The sequence below is a fragment of the Phascolarctos cinereus genome, unplaced genomic scaffold (genome assembly GCF_003287225.1).
Source record: "Phascolarctos cinereus isolate Bilbo 61053 unplaced genomic scaffold, phaCin_HiC Scaffold_726;HRSCAF=1367, whole genome shotgun sequence".
Taxonomy (NCBI): Eukaryota; Metazoa; Chordata; class Mammalia; order Diprotodontia; family Phascolarctidae; genus Phascolarctos; species Phascolarctos cinereus.
The window spans coordinates 290,882,674-290,906,739 of NW_027556098.1; the positions used below are offsets into that span (position 1 = coordinate 290,882,674).

Consider the following 24,066-nt stretch of genomic DNA (forward strand, 5'->3'; position numbering starts at 1 on the left):
TTTTAAATATTTCTCTATCTGTTACCTTTAGGATAAAATACAATCTCTTTGTTCTGGTGTTTAAGGCTTTACATAGTCTGATTCCAACTTACTTTTTCAGACATATTATATACCATTTCCCTTTATTCCTCATGTTCTAGCCAAACCAAACTGCTCACTATTCCCCAATTCTGTCTTCCATCTCCATTTCAGAGACTCTGCTACCTAACTGGAACACAATCATTCCTCACCTCCAGTTTCTCTTGCTTTGAGGAAACTCATGTGTCACCTCTTCCATGAAACCCTCCCTAATATAACCAGTTAAAAGTAATCTCTCCTTCCTTGAGCACTTGGTCTTCTACTTCTCTCCTTTGACGCTGGGATTGTAGGATCATGCATCTATACCTGTAAGGCAACTTAAAGGTTGTGTATGTAGTCCAAGCCCCTCATTTTATAGACGAGGAAACTAGGGCCAACAGATGTTAAATAACTAAAGACACACAGATACCAAGCTTGAATTTGAACTCAAGTCCCATGACTCAGTATTCAGTACTCCCAAGTTCAGTGTTCTTTCCACTGCACTACTCAGCCTCTCTATGATATATGATCCTTGCCCCTATTACAATGAACCTTGAATTTTATATATTTTATATATTCAATACCCCTCTAGAACACTGCTGAGGTCCAAAACTGTGTCATGTTTTCATCTTTGTAGCTATTCCCAGTGCCTAGAATAGTGCCTTGCTCATGGCAGGTGATAGCTAAACGTTTGCTGAATTGAATGTGTTGAAGTGGCAATATTATAACAATCATTTTCAGATTACACTTTCAAGAAGGTAATGCTACATTTCTTTTTTTCCTCCATTTTTATTGTAATTGAAAATAAGCCAGACAATCCATCAGAAAAATTCCCCTCATGCCCAGAGATAACTGTCATGTAAACCTGTCAATTTGTCTATGTTCAGATTTTTTAAAGGCTTCCCTTGCCTGCCTTCTGTCAATAGCTATTTTCAACAGGTCTTGATTTGTTCTTCAGTGCAAAAAGCACTTCATGTACAGTCATAGGATCACATTCAAATCCAATTCTGCCCATTTTCCACCTGCATAATTATGGGAAAGTCGCTTTATGTCTTCAGGACTCAGATTCCTCCGTTATTAAATGAGGGGATGAGGTAGGTGGTGGTGAACACATAACACCTACTATGAGGGAGGAAGAGGCTGGAGAATCACTTGAGCTTGAGAGTTTTGAGCTGCAGAAGGGCTAAAGTCAATCAGGTGTCCACACGAAATTCAGAACCAATATGGTGAGCCTCCAGGAGTTTGGAGCTATGGGGGCTACCTAAGGAGCTTAGAGATGGCCCAGGTTAGAAATAAAGCTGGTCAAAGCTTCAGGGCAGATCAGTGGTGGGGTCAGTCTGTGAATGGTCAATGCATTTCCAGCCTGTGCAAGATAGGGAGACCCAGTCTCAAAAATAGACAGACAGATAGATAGATAGATAGATAGATAGATAGATAGATAGATAGATAGATTGATTGATAGATAAAATGAAGGTATTATACTAGATGCCCTCTAAATTCCCTTCTAGCTCTAAATCTCTTATTGTTTCCATTATTCTCTTCTCTCTTCTGTCCTCTAAATTAGAAATTAGTACTGTGTCCAAAAGCACTATCGAGTGACTTAATTCCAAGGTTCTTCTTCACTCATTAGCTTGCCAACTCATTATTCTTAACTCTTCTTCTTCCTGAATAAATTGTAAAGGGTTTACAGCATCACCTACTCTTTATGATGTCATTTATTGGTGTGTTGTGGGGTTTTATGGGTGTGTTTTTTTTTTCCTGCCCTTGCCTTGTCTTCCAAAATTTCAGTTTTAGCTACAGTTGTCTTCAGTCTGAGGTCTCACAACAGTTTTTGTGGAGTAGCATTAGTTATGCATTGGTAGCTGCATTTTTCTGTCATAAGAATTGTAATTTATTGAACCATAATTATGCTGTCCTCTGAAACAGTTGCTTCCATGCCAACTCTGCTTAGATTTGCATACTTTCTCATTCTTGCAAATGTGCTTTCTCATCCTCTTATTGTACATCATCAAAATTCTAATTCCTTACCCAGATGCAATTCTGAAGATCAGAAACCCCAACCTTATGACACTAATCATAGTTTAAGCAGCTCCTCCCTTTCAGCAAAAAGAACTGCTAATGCTTCTTGTATGCTTTGAAGCTGGGGAAGAGGTGTTTCTATAGTTTAGAAGTCCCATTGAGGCTAACCATTCAGCTCTGTTGCTTCCCCGTAAGAATCTAAATGGATAAAATCCTTGTGTGTCTGAGATTGTCTTGAAGAGATGATTCTCTCCTTACAGCCAATGCAAGCTCGAATCCAAGAGACAAAAAGGAAGAACGAAGGGTTAATAGGAGGGCTATTCTCAGGACAGCAAGGAGGCAAACAAGTACAAATGGTCCTTAGTTTACAGACAGAATGTGTTGCAAATGTTTATTTGTAAGTTGGTTGTGACTCAGAACAAATTTCCCCAATGAAATAATTTTATAAATGTTTTTTAGATTACAAGCTTGCACACAAAGCCTATCTAAGTCATGATACAGCTGCAGTCCATTTTGAGATGAAAAAATAATCAATAATAATAATAAATAAGACTTCTCTAGCACTTCAGACTTCTCAGAACATTTTACATACATTAATTAGCTCATGTGAGTTTCACAATGACCCAGTAAGATAGCTTTTATAAGTATTATTATCCTCAATTTACAGATAAAGAAACTGAGACTGAAAGGTTTCCCATGGGAGTATAACTAGTAAATATCAGAGGCAAGTTTTGAACCAAGCCTAGTGTTTTTGTTTGTTTGCAATCAACAAGCATTTATTAAGTGCCTACTAATTCAATTAAGAAGCATTTATTAAGCACTTATGTTAGGTTCTGCACTCAGTGCTGGAGATACAAAGAAAGGCAAAAAGTCCCTCTCCTCAAGGAACTTGTGTTTTAATGGGATTGACATGTAAAAAAAAAAAAAACTAGCAACATATAAGATGTATACAGTGTAAGTGGCAGCCTGTGTAAGAGGGAAAGACATTGGTAGCTGAGAGGATCCAGAAAAGTTTCCTGTGGAGAATGGAATTTGAGCCCAGTCTTGAAGGAAGTAAGAGAAACTAAAAGGTAGAAGTGAGGGGACAGAGCATTCCAGGAATGGGGAACAGCCAGTGCAAAAGTAGTTAAGATGGGAGGGGAAGTGTGTTCAGGAAGTGTAAGCAGGCCCACGTTTTTGGATCACAGAATGCCACATACTGTTAGGCTAGGCATATGGAGACTAACCTCAAATGGTGCCTACATTCAAGGAACTCCTATTGGAGGAGCAACATGTACATAAATATATGCAGAATACATATATATGTGTGTGTGTGTGTGTGTGTGTGTGTGTGTGTGTGTGTGTGTATACATATGTATTATGCATAATATATAATCTGACTTATCTGAGCTCACATTCTGAGACTCAATCAAGCCCAGATCTTCTGATTTCAAATACAAGGTCTTTTCCACTATCCACTATCCTGTGGCCTGTGTGGCTTTTGATGTCCTCAAGTGTGGCCCTTTGAATTCAAACTTATTTGTTCTGTGAAGAGTGGATTCAGTCAAAGGGCAGCACTTGAGGACCTTAAAGCTGCATGTGGCCTGGAGGCCAAAGGTTCCCCACCCCTGCTGACTATATCATGCTAATTCCCTTACAGATTCCTAGACCTGAAAGACATCTTGGAGTTTGTCTTCTTGCCCAGTAATGAATCCCTTCTACGTATGATGTACAATAAAAATCCTTTTTTTACAAATGTATACCAACTTGTTGGTGGCAGTGAGGTAAACAATTGTCACATTGCACTAAAGGTGCCTCCTGTGGGCTGAAAGAGTTAACATAGCTTCATGAAATGAGGAATTTGTTCCAGCAGTAGGATCAAGCCTATTTTTAAAAGCACAACATTATACACTCAGTTTCTAATATAAACTCATTTGCAAAATCTTATGAAGGATAGAGAAAGATTATGAACAGTATCGCCTCATAAAAAAAATTGAGAATCAATGAAGGGAAAAACAAATTTACTGAAAGTTTAGCATGAAACCCAATTAACCCTTATCAACCATAGCATCATATATTTAGTGCTGGAAGGGACCTTAGAAGCCATAGAATCCAACTCCCTCATTTTACAGATGAGAAAACAGAGACCCAAAGGTCAAAAAAATTTGCTCAGGTTCACACAGCTGATGTCTGAGGGATGGGGCTAGACCCTGCTCATCAAGACATAGTAAGGCTTAAAGCTAAGACTCCAAGGGAGCAGAATTAGGGAAGTTAGTTCTCATTCTAGGCTACTCCTACTCATTCTAGGGTAAGAGTTCCACAAACAGTGAAACATATACCCACTCAATCCATGAATTATACATCACTCAGCAATAAGTCAGTTAATATTAAATATTTATTAAACACCTGCTGTATACCAGGCACTATGCTAAGCACTGGAGATACAGAGAGAAGCAAAAGATAGTCCCTACCCTGAAGGAACTCACAATCTAATGGCCAAGGGAACTACCAGAGTGATACACCCAAGAGAGAAGCTGTATTTTGCAAGGAACAATACGAGAACATCATGGGAAGACATCAGAGGCCCAGCAGCATTGAAGATATAAGTTGTCTCCATATCTTCCCCACACATAGGGCCCTCATGCACGACCTCTATAATTGCTTATTCTTCTTACTGATGATGTGTATATCCTAGGTGATGAAGAGTTTGCCCTAAATTTATGGGACAATGAGAGAATACAATTATTACTATGCTACTCTAGTACATGCCTTTGCTCTAAGCTAATTGAGTTCTCTGGATGCTAGAGAAAGGTAAATATATCTGTGAGAGCTCATGGACTATAGTTTTAAGAGTGTGTTCCCACAGAATAATGAACTCTGGAGTGGTCATCCTCTGTAAGTTAGTAGGCTCCTGGGGTCTACAATTTTTAAAAAATATAATTCAAGGGGCAGCTAGGTGGCGCAGTGGATAGAGTACCGGCCTTGGATTCAGGAGGACCTGAGTTCAAATGTGACCTCAAACACATAACACTAAAATAGCTGTGTGACCCTGGGCAAGTCACTTAACCCCACTGCCTAACCAAAACATATATATTTAATTCAACAGTAAGACTTGTAGACTAAAGGCTTATAGGTTATACAGAAGCCTCAAGCCCACACATTATGAATATTTTCTGCAAGAAAATAATCAGAAGGTTGTAGACATGAAGAGACCAAACAGTATGACATGCAAAAAAAAATGAAATTGATAACAGAAAATTACTCTTTATTGATGTCAGAGTCACTCCTGAGTCAACTGTTTCTGACCAGACCATCAAATTGTTAGAGCAAAGATCAAAATAATATAAAGATAGAAGAATGAATAAAAATGAAAATAATTTATGGCATATGATTAGAAAACTTTAAATAAGTTGTTGATGTTACCAAAAAATGATATCTAGATGGAGAAAAGGACATTAACATCAATTACAATAATATCGTACAAATGGTTAACCAATGTACATCAATTGCCATAAACACAAGATCAAAAGAGCCTAAAAATTGACTTGGCAAACATTTAAGAGATACGACAGCCATAATTAATATCAATTTAAAATATATGGTATACACACATACCTGTATATATACATACATATATGCATACATGGAAAATGGACAATGAGTTGGGCCCAGAATTAAGCAGGAGAGCTAGCTGGCTTGCCTTTCCTGAACTTCAAAGTTCCTTCAATGAACCCACATATCTCCCTGACAAAAGGCTCAACTTTTTAATGACAGAATTATTCCAATGTCATTTTTCAGGCTGCAAGTTAGAACGCTACAATCTCTGAAGTATTAAAAATAATTTAGAATTAAAAATGAAGATTACCCAGAGGGCAGTGGAGAGGTACAATGCAGCAATGCATTACAAACAAGATATCACAAAAGGGAAGCAAAGGAAAGGATATCATAAAAGAAAAAAGAAATTGGGCTGGTCACATGGAGAAAGCTAGGAATGACCAATGGAAAATATGTCTCCTCCACTGGTTTTCTCACAGTATCGAGAGGAAGTGGGGAAGGCTCCCCCAACATATGAGAAGTGGTAGACCAGAATCACACAAGATGGAAGCACATGGATGTGGGAAGTGGTAGACCAGAGTCACATAAGATGGACACACATGGATGGATTGTGAATTGCATTATTGGAAGGAAAAGCCCACATCAGTGAAATCACAGATCCATTCTGAGTATTTGAGAATTCTTCCTGTAATACTATATGGCCATGAATCGTGGAATACCACAATTGCTGAGGAATCAAAATTGTGACTCATCCACAAGGCAATTAGTAGCACATGGTAGACAAAAATGAGCAGCAGCATTTTACCAATAATAAATTCCACGGAAAAAAAATATAGACAAAAATACACCGAAGAGGCGTATGCCTGGAAAGGAGTTGGTCATGTAGCAAGAATGAGGGATAGCAGATGGAAAATGAATAGACGGTTCTTTAACACCCATGTAACGGCAAGAGACATGTTGGATGGACACTACAGGGGGAATTAGAGAGGACACAGACAAGAATAACACAAGATGATGAGTTGTGATCTGCACTGTTAGAGTATGCATTCTCCTCTGTTTCTTTGCACAGACTGCCCCGATGCCTGGAATTCACTCTCTCCTTACAGAATCTCTAACTTTATTCTAAGCTCAGGTCAAATGCCAGCCCCAACAGGAAGCCCATTCCAATTCCCCAAGTTGTTACTGCCCTCCCTTCATGGATTGTTTTGTATCTATTTTGTATTTTTTTCTTTTGCATTTGATTAATTTTCTTCATTATCATAAGCTACTTTGTTGCTCCATACTACCTTCCCTTGAAACTAGATGGCTGAATAGAGTCAGGAACATCTGTGTTGAAACATAGTCTCAAACACCTACTAACTGTGTGACCCTGAACAAGTCACTTGACTATCTGCCTAAATTTCTTCTGTAAAATGGGTTGTTGTGAGGATTAACAGGGATATTTGTAAATTGCCTGGCATATAGTCAGTGCTTAATAAATGCTAATCCTTTTCCTCCTCCCCCCAAACTCAATTTACCACTAACAATTCATGAAACCAAAATGTCACACCAAGACAACTTTTTCTTCTGTTTTGAGAAGTTCTGTACTTTCTGCCTTCAGCATATCCTAAGAGTGGCTTTGATGTAAGAGTCTTCACCTCCTGTTGGGGAGCATTGGGGAAATAAAACAATGCATTGAATCTCTATCAAGTGTCTGCTATGTGCAAGGCACATATGTATAAGGCCTTGGACATTTTTCCCCAACCCCATCCCTGGCCAGGGCAGAGGCTGAGTTCCATCAAGAGCAAATACTGAACAAGTTCCAAGGAGCTGATGAAATCCTCCTTACATAAGGGCTCAGAGGATTGCAAATGGGAAATATTTCCTAGCCGTTTAGAACCAATATTAAGAAAAAAGCTGACTTGCAGATTTTTAGAACAGCATTATTTGAAAAAGGAAAAGGCTAAAGGCAACCTAAATAAATGTCAAAAAATAGAAGATTGGTTAAATAAATTGTGGAATATCCATGTAATAGAATACTATAATTGAAGTAAGACCAATAAGTATACAGAATATAAAGAAATCCAGAAAATCTTTACGATGTAATGAGAACTTAAAAAAAACCCAACATAATTCCCACCAAGATCACATACATGGGGAAATTAATGAGAATCACTTGACAAGAAAGAATCCTAATACAGGCTTAGAGAAAAGTTATGCCATTATAGGTATTGAAGCTAATTTGTTCAGCTGTTTTCAGTGGCATCATATCTTCATTACCCAATTTGGGGTTTTCTTGGCAAAGATACTGGAGTGGTTTGCCATTTCCTTCTCCAGAACATTTTACAGATAAGGAAGCTGAGGCAAACAGGGTCAAGTGACTCGCCCAAGGTCACATAGCTAATAAATGTCTGAGGCCAGATTTGAACTCACGAAGATGAGTCTTCCTGCCTCCAGCCCCAGTACTATGTCTACTGAACCACCTATCTTCCCCTTTGAAGCCACTTTATCTATTATCTAAATGGAAATAGTTACAAAGCATATTGTTTTGATGCTTAATGTTAAGTTTAAATTTTTTTTTGGTGACTTTGTTTTAAAGAACCAAGAAGACAAGGAGAGAGGCAGATTGGTAAAGGGGTGAAAGTACTGGCTTTGGGTCAGAGGCCTGGTTCAGATTCTCTGCCTTTAATGCTAACTGCTTGTGCAACCTCCCAGGGCCTCAGTTTCCTCGTCTACCAAATGAAATAGTTGGACTCCCAGCTCCTAAAGTCCCTCCCAGTTTTCATGCCAGTTGAGAAGGCCACAGGTAGGAGAGGATGTCTGAAGTCAAACTAGAATTAGAATGAGAAATTACAAAATTTGAGAAGGGATTAGGGAGATTTAAGATCCAGGGCTCAGGCAGCAGCAACCAAGTGCTGGGTAAATAGTAGAAAATTGAGCTGGACAAAAATGTACCTCTATTTTCCTCCCACAGTTGCTTTTCAGGCAGGCTCTACGTGGTTGCTCCCCCCACCCCTCTGCCCGCAGTGCCTTCTCAAGCCCCTTCACCTGATAAACCCACCTCCACTGACAACATGTGCTCTCCCTAACAACTGGCAGGCCTAATGCATTACAGTTTCTCTCAAAAAAAAAAAAGAAAAGAAAAGAAAAAGAAAAGTTATTTCTTCTCCCGTGTGGGATAGGACAGAAAGAAAACCTTTCCATAATACAAATTGCTGTTTGTGGTGGAGGAACACTTCCTTGATCAGAAGACTTTTTCCCCTTCAGGCTTTTGAGGTAACCTCTTAACTATTGCTCTGATAAAAACTTAAGTCACATGGCTTTTGTGAGAAAAGAATGGTGTGGAGAGAGGGAATAGACTAATTGTCTGCTCTCAGTATTTGTCGTCTATAATCAACTGCAAACTGCTTCTGAAAGCAAGCTATTTGGAGGGACCACTTCAGCCAGCTAAAACTTTTCCAAGTGTTAGGAGTGGGGGGAGGGAGGAAGTCAGTGACAGGAAGAAGGGGATAAAGGATGTTGTTGGCTCCAATTGAGAAGACTGAAGGTCTTCCAGTGACCTAGCTCTAACTTGAGCTTCAGGGGGAAAAAATGAGAATTGCTATTTCCTTCAATATGTCTTAATAACCACAGTTTGGGGTGGGGGAGGAGATTGGAGAGTAGAAAAGGGAAAAAAGGAAAGAGGAGAGACATTACGAAGAAAAATGGTTTTGTTCAAGAATTAGCATGCCCTTAAAAATTGGCAAAATAAAATCAAATTTTGCCTTATAAATTCTGCTAGTCATTCTAACATGTTATCCCATACTTCTCAGAAACTCTTACCCCCTCCTGCACTGTCACACAAACTGTCACACCTTCTTTGCACAAACTGTACTCGGTGCCTGGAATACCCTCTCTCTGCACCTCAGCCTCTTGGAGCCCCTAGCTCTCTTCAACACTTAGCTCAAGTGTGACTGACTAAACCAGGTCCTTCCGGATCCCTCTAGTTCTTAGCATGCCCCCTTTCCATCCAAATTCCTTTGTATACATTTTGTATTTATGTATCTGTGCACATTTCATCTCCTCTGTCTCTGCCCCACTTCCCCTGCCATGATTTAAATTCCTAGCATTCAAAACCCTTCATAACTTGACCTCCTTCTACATTTTCAGTCTTCTTACGTCTTACTCCCCTCCCCCTACACACACACACACACACACACAACTTTCTTCATGATAAAATGACACTGTACTCCTTGCTGTTCCTAGAAAAAGAGAGTCCATCTGTCCATGTTATTTTCACTGGCGTCCCCTTGCCTGGAATCTTCTCCCTCCTCTTCTCTATCCCCTGGCTCACCTGGTTTCCTTCAAGTCCCTGCTAAAATCACACCTTCTGCAAGAAGCCTTTCCAGATTCCCCTTAACACTCAGATCTTCCCTTCTTGATTACTCCAAATTTAGTACATATCTAACTTGTTTCTACATAGTTGCTTGCATGCTTTCTCCCCATTAGATTGTGACCTTGTTGAGAGCTGGGACTGTCTTTTGCCTCATTTGTTTTATTTTTGTCTCTGGATCCCCAGTACCTAGTACTGCACCTAGCAGCTTAATGCATACTAGATTTAAAGCTGGAAAAGATTTTAGAAGCCATCAAGTACTGTCCCCTCATTTTACATATGAGGAAACGGAGGCTGAGAGATGTTAAGTGACTTGTCCAGGATCATACGGTCAGTGAATTTTTGAGTCAGATTTTAATTCAGATCTTCCTGATTCCAAGTCCTACACTCTATCCACTGAACCACCTTGCTGCCTCTAGGCATTGAAATCTGTTTATATTTACAGGTGTTTTATAGGCAAGAAGGCCACAGCAACAGTCAAGTCATTGAAACACAGAAAACTCAAGCAGTGGTCCTTCTCCCTGATGTTGGGGTTTATATCATTGAAGTTCGAGCATTCAGTGAAGGAGGTGATGGAACAGCTAGCTCCCAAATCAGAGTACCATCATATTCGGGTAAGTATTGTATTGTTACAGTCAGTTCAACTTTGTTAACTCCCAGAGCTCAATCATTCGTCTTTCTAAGCTGACACATTCTCGAGCAAGCTGTTTATGTTTCTGCTTCTTTGTTTACATCCATGCAAACCTTATTAGGGTTAGCCTGGGTATATGCTCCTGGCTATAGCTGCCAATAATACTATTAATATAAAACTGACAATGTTTAGCCTGGAAAATAGATTTTAAAAAAATACAGTTGCCTCCAAAAATCAAAAGGCTGTCCTGTGAAAGAGTGATGAGAGCTATTTGGTGTAGCTCCAGAGAGCATTAGCTAGAACCAATGTATAGAAATTACAGGAAGTCCATTGTTGACTTAATATCATTCAGTTCAATTCAACAAACATTTATTAATCACCTACTATGTTCCATACAAATTTAATTCAAGGCACTCTGCTAGATATTGTGGATAGGAAAACAAGAACCAAACATTTTTTGCCTTTGAATGACTAACATTCTAGGAGAGAGGGGGCGGATTAGAGTAGGGATTACAATATATACACAGATATGTGAGTATAAAATATATACAAAATAATTCAGATTTAATTCCAAAGGAAGAGAGAACTAACTGAGGATAGGAGACAGATGAGGAAAGGCCTAACAGAAGGTGGCACCTAATCTATGTGCTTTGCAGGAAGCTAGGGATTCTAGGAGATCCAGGTAAGAAGGGTGTGCATTCCAGAGTTGGAGATGAAAAACAAAATAAAACAAAACAAAACATGGAAGCCAGAAATGGAATGTTGTGTCAGTCAACTAGCATTTGTTAAGTGCCTTCCAGCGCCTTTTCTTAACAATGTACAGGGAAACAGCATTGTAGGCCATGGAAAGGAGAGTTGATTGGTAAAAGAGAATAATATGAAATAAGGTTAGAGAGGTAGGTAGGATTCAGATTGTGGGGGACCTTAAATGCGAAGTCAAACTTCCTAAGAAATAACTTCCAAATTATTAGAGCTGCACAAAAACCAGATCATAGGTCTATTTTAAGTCTGAAAGGGTCCTTAGAGGTCATCAAATCCAATCACCATGAAGAAACGGAGACATAGAATGGATTGGTGATTTTCCTAACATGACCCAGCTAGTAAATATCTGAGGCATTCATTTGTTTTTTGTTTGTTTGTGTTTTGTTTTTTGGTGAGGTAATCAGGGCTAAGTGACTTGCCCTGGGTCACACAGCTAGTAAGTGTCAAGCTTCTGAAGCCACATTTGAAGTCAGGTCCTCCTGACTGGAAGGCCAGAGCTCTATCCACTGCACCACCTAGCTGGCCCTGAGGCATTCTTTTAATTTAGTCCTAGGCTGTTTGGGGATACCTTATATGAGAGAGAGTTCACCAGTGCTAGAAAAGTTCAAGCATCCCTAACAGGGATGTATCAAGGAAAGTACCTGCATTAAGTGGGTTAGCCACTTTTAACATCCTTTCCTACTCCTACATTCTGCAGTTCTGGGATTCTAAGGGAATATTTGAAAAAGTCCCATAGCTTATATTTTTCTTATATTTTAAATGGCATAGAATTCTTGTCTTAGAGAATACAATTTTTGTCAACACAATAATCACCAACTATAATACCAGTTTATGCCCTCAAGATAATCTTAGTCCTTTAACTTAGGCCATCAGCATGCCCCCAAACACTCTCTGAGCCATACCCTCTTAGCAGACTGTGCTGGCCCATTTACTGAGCATTCTACCACATAGCTATGTAGGGCAAACGATTAAAATCTTCCTCTATTGTAAGAATGAAGTGATACATACACTTTTCTCTTCTGGAATCTTTCCAATTTTTTTCTCAAAGATGTGGACTCTCATAATATCTTAGATCAGCTAGAAGCATGAAATTTTAGAACTGGATGGGACCTTAGAGATGTGATAGTATAATTGCCTCATTTCACAGATGTTAAGTGATTTGACAAGATAGTTAGTGGCAGAACTGAGACTAGAACCCAGATTTCCTGGAAAGCGTCAGTGGCTCCCTATTGCCTCTAAAATAAAATACCAACTGTTCTGATCATCTTTTTCAGCCCTTCACTGTCTGACTGGGCTCCCTTTCCATGTGTATTTCACTTTGCCCCTCTTCAGGTACTCTCAGTTCCAGCCAAATTGGCCTAGGTACTCTTCCCACCACATGAAATTCAATTTGTCACCTAGGTACTTTGCACAGGCTGTCCAGCATGCCTAAAACATGGCCTACTCTCACCTTTGCTTCTTAGAATTCTTACCTTTCCTCAACATTCATCTCAGGTCCCCTACCCCTTCTATACAAAGCCTGTCCTGATCCCTCCAGGGATCAGTGCCTCCTTGCTCCCCAAATTATTTTGTATTTACTTAGGTATTTAGATGTTGTTAACTCCTTAAGAGATTTTTCATTCTGTCTTTGTATCCCTTATGCTTAACACAATACTTTGCATGGTTTTTTGGATTGTTTGGACAAGACCTGTGATTTATTTCATCCTTGTTGGGAAGCCACAATATCAGATAGCCTATACAAAGGCACATATACGTTCTCTGCAACTTATAATCATGGAGACACTATGGGACTAATAGAGATCACTTGGGTCACTGAGAGGTCAGCTGATTTGTACAGCCTACCTATGTCAGAGATGTGGCTTGGACCTGGGTCTTCCTGATTTCCAGGACAGCTCTTTATCCACCATGCAACATTGCTTCCCAATGTCTTTCATAGAGTAGGCACTTAATCTAGACACTGGATCTTTGACTTTGTCTCTTCTCTGTCATCTATCTATTCACATACACATATAAGAGGGGGAGGGGTTATATACACAGATATATATACACAAATACATAGACGTGTGTATACACACATGTCTATATAAATTGTGTGAATATACATATAATGTATGTATATGCATGTATATTTATGCATGTATGTGTATATACCCATATCTATATAAGGATGTGTGTATATAAATATATGTATGTTATAAATATATGTGTAGGTATATGTGTGTATGTATAAGCACACTCACTTCTTGAAACTCAGAGAAATAGAGAGAAATATATTTTTTTAATTATCGTATGAAATGATCTATTAAGGGCCTCACCAGTGCCAAATATAGGGGGTGACTATTTCACATTTCTTATTTATTAAGCCTGTGAAAAAAAGAAAAAAAATACTTCTATGAGGCTTTGCTTTCTTGATTTTCTTTTCACACAGTTAGCCAAACTCTTCACAACATCACTATCTTTGTACCAATTGAAACAAATACAACATTTCTTTGCTATTTTGATTAATGATATTTCAAACAAAAGAAGCTTCCCAGATTTCCTGTTTCTTGCTCAAGTTAAATAAAGGGAAGGATTACATCTAAAAATAAATCAAAACTATGTGAGTACAATTAAAGTCTTAACAAATCCTCTAAATTTGAGCTGGTCTGTTAGCTTAATTGTTGTTAGAGCAAGAGTCTATAAATCAGATCTGAAGGCTTAGAGTGCTTTTAACTAGGGCCAATGACTACCCCAAAAGGCATGTAGATTGAAAAACATTCCTGAATTTAGTGACTCACAGTGGAATGGAGATGAGATAGGTCATATCTGTTCAGGTTAACAATTTAAATATTTTGAATTGATTTGTCAGTTCAACCTATAGTATAGCCCCATGCAGTTGAGATCTTGTTTAAAAAAAAAATTCCTGAAGGAGTGGATTCCTTTTTGCAGAATTTGATTTGGAGAACCAGCCTTTAAACTGATTGCATTGGAAAATCCATTCCTTCAAGCATCTATATAACCATTCACCCACAAAATGATTGCTTGATTGAACTGTATAAATTATCTGGTTATTTTGACAACCCTTTTTTTGTATTAACTCCTGCACTGAATTTCCATAATTACATTTTTAACTGAAGTGGGGATTTTTTAATAATATTTTGTTTTTCCCCAATTACACGTAAAAACAATTTTTAACATCTGTTGTGTTTTTTTTTAAGTTTTGAGTTCTAAATGCTGTTCTCCCTTCCTCCTTTCTCCACCTCCTTGACCTGGTAAGCAATTTGATATAGGCAATGCATGTGCAATCATGTGAAACATTTAGGACTTTTTTTTTAAGTGAAAGCCCTCTTACTCTAAATTACCAGCCATCTTTGCTTCTTTATAAAGGCAAGCTCCCGTGCCCAGGATCCCTTACCTCCTCACTTTCACCCCTTAGAATGCTTAGCATCTTCTTTCAAGGCTTAGCTCAAGGTGCCAGCTCCTATGGGAAGCTTTTCCTGATTCCTAATAATGACTGAGTGCTCTCTCTCTGTTCATACCATACTATATCTGCTTCTCTGTGTACATGCTCTGTGTACATTACTGAATTAAATACCCTTTGCTCCCATAAACATAGCCATAACCTATTCTAGTGATGCCTCTTTGTTTCTACAGGTGGGAAAATCACAAGTGCTCAATCTTCTCTCCACACCTTCTCAACTTCTTCATCGTCAGTAACATTGCTCCTGGCACTGATAGTCCCTTCAACCTCGTGGTGAAGATTGCAGACTTAACGTTTTTGCTTTGCTTTGGCTTGATCACATCTGTGGATGGAGCTAAGCTTAAAAACCCTAGAACTACCCATGGTGCACTTAGAGGAGTGTTGGGGGGGAAATGTTACTTATTCATCAGGTTTTCTCTTCGGTTTTTGTAAATGTCCTCAAATAGGGGAGGACAGTTCTTGGCCCAATAAAAATATGCAGATTGTATGTAATGAACTTTTGTAAGCAAAGGTAATTTCTGTCAAATGTATTCTTTACTTTTTTAATAGGTTTGAATTTGATTTTGTATCTGATGACCCTGAGTATGTGCCATTTGTTTGTTAAAGCAGTGGTGTCTAGTACATCTGTTTCAAAAAAAAAAAAAAAGAAAGGAAAAAAAAATAAAAAAGTGAGGGTAAATGGTAAAGACTCTGAATCTAGTGTTTCTCATTTTCCCTAAGGCTGGCTGTTGCAATCGACAAACCAGTGGGAGAGAAGAAAAATAGTTCAGTTATGTTGCCCATTACAGGATAAGTACAGGAAATATTTTCTGGCAAAGTATATGATTGCATATTGAAATGGTCAAATTTGTCAATCTGCTGTTCTGCAAGCATTCCCAGAGCAAGCTCTTAGAGCAAAGTTGGGCCTTGACATTAGTACAAGGTAAACTGAAGGGGGACTAAGAAGGGATTGTTTTGAAGTGCTATTGTCTTTCATCAAGTACTGTATTATTTAACTGAAAATGAAGTCAAAGTTTATTTTTAATAGCAAAAATATAGTTTAACTTCACAGAAAATGCACATGCTAACATCTATGGACACTGATATGTACTATAGATTGTAACTGGAAAAAAATTAAATGAATACAGCATAACCTTTTTTCCATCTAATTACGTCCCCTTTTTTTTGTTTATTTGTGTTTTTCCCATGACAATCCTTTTCTGGACAACTACAATTTATCATGCAAATATAGATAGGTATATGTTTTATATGGAAGAAAATAATTTGAATATACCAACTCTATGTAGATTATTTTTGGATAAACCTGTGCATTACATAGCACTTGCCAAGGCCTACCAATGATTCAAAGCAGCAAGATTTCTTGGGTTGTTTCTTAGAGTTCACCCACTTTTTTTCCAAACACTGACCATTGCCATCATCAGGAAATTCAACAACTTCCATCAACCACATGTTTTTTATTCTCTGATGATGAAGGGGGTAGCAATTCACATTTGAAAACTCATCTTTTTTGTCATTTCAGACATAATGAAAAATGTTCTTTAGTAAACAATAGGACCACAGAATCATCGAATTTGAGAGTTAGAAGGGACCTCACACAGCCACTTCATCCAAAGGAAGACTGGATGAAAATATTCATTTTGTTAGGGGGTATGTGGATTGATCCCACTCACATGGAGACTTCTCTGGGTTGAGATTACATCCACAGCAAGAAGAGAAAGTGAGTCTCAAAAAATGTGCCAGAGCAGGCCTGGGCCAGCTACTGCTTTATAGCTGCTGGGGATTTGAGGCCTCCAAGATGATAGTTTGGGGTATTTTTGCCTAGTATAAGCATACCCATTCATTTTACATCTTTAAATAAATAACAAGGAAGCAGAAAAGGGTTCATTCTCTACTGAGCAACACCAGATAAGAGATCAATAAGGAATCAGAAAAGGGAGTGGGGACAGGAAGAAGATTTGTGTTCTCAAACCTCCTGCATATTTTTCCCCCAGAAAAAAAAAAACATCCTAACTTCTTTGTGTCAGATACTCATTGTCATGTTTTTGGTTTGATTTGGTTTGGTTTTTTGGAGGCTGTTTTCAAGCCAATCCCAACCAAGAAAATAGTCATTTTAAAAAGTATACATGTCAATCACCAGATTGTTGTGGATGAAAGACAGATGGCAAGCTTCATTTTGAGAATCTCTATGATCAGAGGGCAAAAAGGCTTCCTTGGAAGCCTCTTTCTGGAAAGGTTCATGTTCATCTAAGGTGGAAAGGAGGACAGGGCAGGGAGATGCATGTAATAACAATCAGTTTCAATGCTATTACTTGATGAAGCAAATGAAAAAAAAAAGTCACCCTCTTCTTGGCTGGCAGACCAGGCACTTTTCCACTTTATGAGGTAGCTTGCCAGAGCAGATTAGGTTTAAAAAACACATACATACATACACACCATGCACATAGCAAGAACATACTGATTAAAAAGAGGGCAATGATCTTTACCTTAGTATCAGCTGAATTGAACTCTTTTTCTTTATTTCCCATAGAATTCTTTGCCAGTCTTGGCCAATCAGACACATTCATGGTCAAGTTGTTACCAATGAACATTCTAATAAAACATCATGCTCACAAAAATCAAATTGAGTTTTGCATCTATTAATCCAGTATAGGGGGCATATGCGATAGATCCTATTTACACATGGAACTAAGTTTCTGATGATGTCCTATTCTTGCAGGGAGCAGTGATTAGATGTTTTTATTCAACACAAACAGAATATGTATTTTGCATTTACAACCTATGAATAAAACATGTTTTAAATGTTTATGTACTTATGTGTTACATTTATTACTTTGTAGAAAACAGGGCAATGGTCCCTATCTCCCTACATTATTTTCCAGCTTCAGTACAGAGCTTTTTCCTGGATGAGATTGTAACAGTGCAGTCTTATATCACTAAGAGACTGTATTTTTGTATAATGTCATATGAGCTATTGAGAAACTACTCATAGTCAATTGAAACTCTGTGAAAGCAAGTGTTTGCATACCAAAATGAAGGTACCATAGAGCCCCATTTCAATCTGTTAGATATGTATACAATCTGTATATATATACTATATATAATGATATATACTACGTGGAAGGCACAGTCAAATTATAGTTCTGTGTACTGTTCTTGTAACATTAGATCTTTTTAATAAATAATTCTCTTTTTATTGACTTTTATCTTCTCTCCTGTCAGCTACCTTAAGAGTGTTATTTATTTCCTAAAGACTGCTGCATACACATTGGCGGTAAGCACATTTTTTTGTAACATTTTCACAAAGAAAATGCTGGTGTTGGATGGAGAGGCCCTGACTCATACAAGAATCTTCACATCATTATCATTTTTAACTCATTGGCCCACTTGATAGTTCCATCATGTTGACTCAACTCCCATATTTGAATGGGGGGGGGGAACAAAACAAAACAAAGAAACAGATAAAGCAGCACAGCAAATTTACAAACCAGTAGAATCAACATCTCAATGAGGCTGCTAGGTGGCCCAGTCGAGAGAGCACTGGGCCTAGAATCAGGAAGGCCTGAGTTCAAATATGGCCTCAGAGTCTTACCAGCTGTGTGATGCTGGGCAAGTCCCTTAACCCCTGTTTGTTTCCTCAACTGTAAAATGGGGATAGTAATACTACTTAAGTGCCAAGGGTATTGTGAAAATCAAATGAGATAATATTTGTAAAGCACTTAGCACAGTGCCTGGCACATACTATAGAAATGTGTATGCTTTTCCCTTCCTTTCCCCCTTTCCCAATGAAGGAACTTGTAGCTCAGCTTTCTTCTCATCTCATAAAAGTAGACATAACAGCAATAATTAATATTTGTATAGCCCTTTAAGGTTTGTAAAGAACTTTATATGTGTTATCTCATTGGATACTCACAATAACTCTTTGAAGTAGGTGCTATTTTCATCCCCATTTTATAGTTGAGGAAACTGAGGCTGAGAGAGGTGAAGTCCAGGGACACACAGGTAGTATCTGAGACAGGATTCAAATTCAGGTCTTCCTGATTTCATTAGGACATAATGAAGAAGCACTGGCTCTGAAGTCAGAGAATCTAGGTTCAAATCTTGACTCCACATCTTTACTATCTGTATAACATTGGGCAAGTCACTTAACTTCTCTAAGATTCAGTTTCCTCAACTAAAATGAAGAAATAGGACTGAATGATTTTTAAGATCCCAGAATCACAAATTCTTCCAATTGGAAGGAATATTAAACATCATTTAGTCTAAACCATGTCTGAAGAGCTGTCTCTTCCAACTTTAGCACGTATGAGCATGTGTGGCCATAGTGTTCATTAGAAATAGTCCACCAAGGACTGCCCCAAGCATAATGAGCTATTAATGTTCTTTAGATCACTAGGGCCTCCACAAAAGTCCTGCTCCAATGTCTTGCCACAATGTGGAGATGGCCTGGGATTCTCTTAAGTCTCTATCAGAGGAGCACAAGCTTTGGTGAGACTGATGGCATACTATATATCTGTTATTAAAGAACCAGGCTATCCACTTGTGAAGAAACTTACCACTGGAGAGTTGGATGCCAGGTGCTGACTTTTTTGGGTCCAAACAGTTCATGAAGACTATTTACAGAGGCATGAAGAGTATGTGATTGGCATTAGCAGATGTTCCCACACCAGGGGTAGAGGGAACTTGTGGCCTCACGGCCTCAAATGTGGTCCTTTGACTGAATCCAAACTTCACAGAACAAATCCCCTTAATAAAAGGATTTGTTCTGTAAAATTTGGACTCAGTCAAAAGGCCACACCCAAAGACCTAGAAGGCCAGAAGTGGCCTCAAGGCCCTGTCACACACTGATGAAATAGTGGATCCTTGAAGTAAAGAAATAAATATCTATCTTCTTGGTGCCCCAAATCAAACTGTAAAATATACCTAAAACTCGTTAAATAGATAAACATAGACACATTTCTATGTCTTTTTCACTATTCATACACAAATTAATGATACCAGCTAGAATACAGTAGGGGCAAAGGAGAGTTATACAAAAGAATCTGAGAAGTTTGAGGAGGGAGAGATCACTTTCAACTGCAAGATCCAGGAAGACTTCCTTAAGGGGGTGGCACCTAAACTGGGCCTTGAAAGAAAGTGGCAACCACACACCTCCTGACAAGAGATGATAACAAGGAGACATAGATTTTGAGGACATGGCTAATGTGGGTATTTGTTTTACTAGACTATGTAGATATGTATTGAGGGATTTATTTTTTTGTAGTGTGCATTTTCAAAAACATTTTCTCAGTAGGAAGAACAGATTAATAAAAGATGCTTAAAATAAAAAAAGAAACAAAGATTTAAAAAGAAAGAGAACACCAGGGATGGGGAAGATTCCAACAAATTGATATGGGATGAAGTCTATTTCAAGTAAGGGCAACATATATATAAAAGCTTGGAAATAGGAAAGGCCAAGAAAAGAACAAAAGAACAGAACACAAAACAAGAGTTCTATGAGAGAAGAGTGGAAGGCCTTGAATACCAGACTCAGAAATTTAAACTTGATTTGGAGAGCAATAGAGAGTCACCTAAGTTTTTTGAATAGAAGAGAGACACACCCATAAGCTTGCATTAGGAAGATTACTCAAGCAACAATATAGAGGATGAATTGAAATGGGATAAACTAGAGGCAACCAACAGTAGTTTACAAGAGATAAGGACCCCAATGGGGTCAAGAGTCCAGGTATTGTTGGTTATAATAAGAAAAGAGACAAGGAGCCAAGCACAAGAAATTTGTGGAAGTAAAAATCACTGTCAGTACCTGACTAAATGTAGACTATAGGAAAAAAAGGAAAGTCAAAGGAGATTTCAAAGTTACAAACCCAGGCACCTGGAAAGAGGGTAGTGCCAATAACCTAAATAAGGAAGTCTCAGGGTAGGGTGTTACAGTGCAACATAGCAACTTGATGTTTTAGACGTGTGGAGTCTGAGGTGGAAAAAGGAAATTCAAGTGAAACTAACCAACTGGCAGTTAGAATTACAGGCCTGAAAGTCTTGAGAGAGGTTATAGTAGAGGTATAGGTTTAGGAGCCATCAGCATAGAAGTGTTGATTTCGTTGATCAAAGCAAAACACTATGTTGGCACTTTTCATCATTTGTTTCATAACCCTGCTAAAATAAACTAGAGTTGTACCTTTAAGAAATACATATTGATAATGCCACATGACAGCCTGACAAGTTGAAATAAAATTCCTGCAATGCAGATTGCTATAGTCACTGAAAGCTGACCTGAAATTCCAATTATGAAACTTGTTATTGCTTTCATTTATATATATCCAGATGTCCCATAAGTTAAGTGTCAGTTATAAGAAAAGGACCATTTGGAAGAGATGAATATATTCAGCATTAAAAAAGAAGATAAAACTTTAAGCCATGATCACCATCTTCAACTATTTAGTGGGTTCTCATGTAGAATAGGGACTAGATATTCTACTTGGCCCCTGAAAAGAGTGCTAGGGTCAAAGGAAAGATAGTATGATGTTAAGAAAAGTCAGTCAACCAGCATTTATTAAGCACCTATCATGAATAATAAATTCTCTGCATTCACATTGCATATTTCCAAGTTTACAGCTAGGTCTTGATTAGTGTAAATAGTGAATCCTCTGAATTCACATTGCATATTTCCATTGGACTGGAGCCAATGACCATATTATTACTTCAGATAGTGGGGATTCAAATACATGCAACCACTTCAGAGGATTTGAACTAACAGGAATCTAATTGTACTACATTCCAGGAACTAAGCTAAGCACTGGAAAGAGCATGGGATTTGAAGAGAAGTTTGTATTCTAGCTCTGCCAATGTGACCTTAGACAAATCAGGTAACATTTCTGGGACTCACTTTTCTCATTTATGAAATTAATCATATTAGATCAGTTGACCTCCAAAATTCTTCCATCTCCTGTGATCATAAAGTTACAAGAAGATAGATTTTAGCTTACTACCAGATCAATTGGAGATACCACAAAAATTGGAATAGGCTACCTTAGAAAGGAGTGAGTTCCTTGTGGCTGAAGGCTATTGGGCAGAGGTTTATATTGCCATTCATCAGTGATGTTGTAGCAGGCATTCATGAGTCAACGAGTAGGTATAGATCACAGCCTGTGCACGCCTTCTTCTTCCATGTCAATCTTCTCTTTGTCCTCTCCAAAAGAGACAAAAACAGCTCAATAGGCTAAAAACTCTTTGAGAGAAGAGATAATCCCATTCTTTTTATTTGTACCTCATCACTTAGCACAATGGCTAATGCATGTTAGGCATTTAATGATTACTTATTGATTGATTAATTGATAAATTTTCCACAGTTGGCTGTCCCCTATTGGCCATGGCAACACATAAAACAGAGGAGATGCTGATACAAATTAACTTCTCCCAATCCATTGTTATTCAGCAGCACCTACTAGTTCAGTACAAGATAACTTTTGAAATAATAGCCACGCATATATGTACATTTCTATATATCTGCTGGAGGCATAAGGGACTCTTCCTGAGGAAATTCCTTCCACGAATATAGATGAGCAGCTGTTGTACAACTTAGAGTCTTAGAGAATGGCCTGGGCTACCGAGAAGTAATTTGCTCAAGGTCAAATAGATATCATAGGTCAGAGACAAGATTTAAACCCAGGTCTTCCAGACTCCAAAGTCAGTTCAATTCTCTCTGTTGCTCTTTAGTTCTCAATCTTGAATCTATTCTAATGTCATTTGTGAGGAGAATCATATATACGGTTGCTTGTTTTTACCAGATTATATCAATCAATTAATATTTATATCACCAGATTTATTTACCAGATTATTTATTTAACATTTATTTACCAGATTATTATATCAATCAATTAATATTTATTAAGCATCTACTAGGTGCCAGGTACTGTGATAAGCACTGTGCTATATACCCATAGCCAGTGCGTAGTTGGTCTATTTTCTGCCTTGAGGCATCCATGGACAGGCTATGTCAAAAATCAAGGACATTAGTTGATGGTCCTTTCAGAAAAATGTCCCACACAGTTTGAGGAATATTGATCTGTTTAATGAAGTTATAATTAAGGTTAGTTTAATTATTACTATTATTTATTATTACTATTGCTTGAGCAGTGCATGGCATTGCATGACAAAGTAACCGGGTACAGAAAGCTGCTTTCTTTGGGTTGGCCCTGCTGGTTATCATGTGACAGTGGGCCATTAGCCTGGCACTGGAACAAATCATTCCCATCACCATCATCATCATTAACTGCAAGTATGTGGTGCCTGTGTGTGTAGTCTTGTTTTCTCTTCCAGAGAGTGATTTAGGCAGAGATGCCTTCTGCCCTCTCAAGGCTCACAGCAGCTTACCAAGATCAGTATCTCACTCTTGAAAATAAGCAACATTTGAGAGAGTGCCAGGGTACCCAGGAATAAAAAAAATAAATGAAAAGGCAGTGTTTTTTCTTCATGCAGCTATGCTCCTGGAATGCCTGGCTTAATGGGGAACCAATGTCTAATGGCTGAAGGTTTTCATTCTAGACCTAAGTTTTCTGACTCAGAGAGCTGAAAGCCTTGCCAATTACTGCCAGCAGCAGTTTCTGAGACCTAGTCTGACTCTGCCCATTTAATGAACAAAATCCAATCAACCACCCTGTTAGCGAAAATAGAAAATGCCTGCCAGAATGATAAATAACTGATTGCCAGTAGTGATTAGCATAACACACCTCCAGAGAAGTGCCTGCCTCCTATTCAACCCTGACTGGGCTTCCTGGAAGGACTGACAGGAGCTTCAGGGCACCTAAAGTCAGCTTCCAGATCTATCAGGGCCATCCCACCAGCTGTGATCCTGCCAGCACAGGCTCATCGAGATTCACAGGCCCAGATTCACAGGAAAGCAGGTGGCAGACACTTGCTCCACTTACCTGCTTTCACCAGGAAAGGGAATCATCCTCTGCTTTGCCTTTATTACAAGGATAGCCATCTTATGAAGCTGGCCTTTAGCTCATTTCAGACAAGCTCCAGTTGTAAAGATGGGCCTAATAGGAATGAAGTGCTCTATAGTGTTTTAGAGTCAATGGGGTATCTGCTGAATTAAAGAACCAAGCAGTCAGTGATGCAATTCTGGGGTGCCTAAAGTTTCCCATAAAAAATAAAATTTTAAATTCCCCTAAATCCTACCAGGATCCAAAGAAAATTTTGTATATAGGTCTTTCTGATCAGGTAGCTAGATAGTGTATAAATTAGATTATTCTG

The 24,066-nt window shown here is 38.4% G+C and overlaps 1 protein-coding gene across 3 annotated transcripts in view; it reads left to right on the forward strand.

Moving 5' to 3' along the window:
• CNTN5 (contactin 5) overlaps positions 1 to 18,017 on the forward strand; it is a 1,537,434-nt gene extending 1,519,417 nt beyond the window's left edge. For all 3 annotated transcript variants that reach the window (XM_078147163.1, XM_078147162.1, XM_020996136.2), the window contains 2 exons: positions 10,407 to 10,575; positions 14,988 to 18,017. In XM_078147163.1, coding sequence (XP_078003289.1) covers positions 10,407 to 10,575; positions 14,988 to 15,091 — 273 coding nt within the window. In that variant the 3' untranslated portion in view covers positions 15,092 to 18,017. The remainder of the gene's footprint in view (positions 1 to 10,406; positions 10,576 to 14,987) is intronic.
• Positions 18,018 to 24,066: the final 6,049 nt, after the last annotated feature.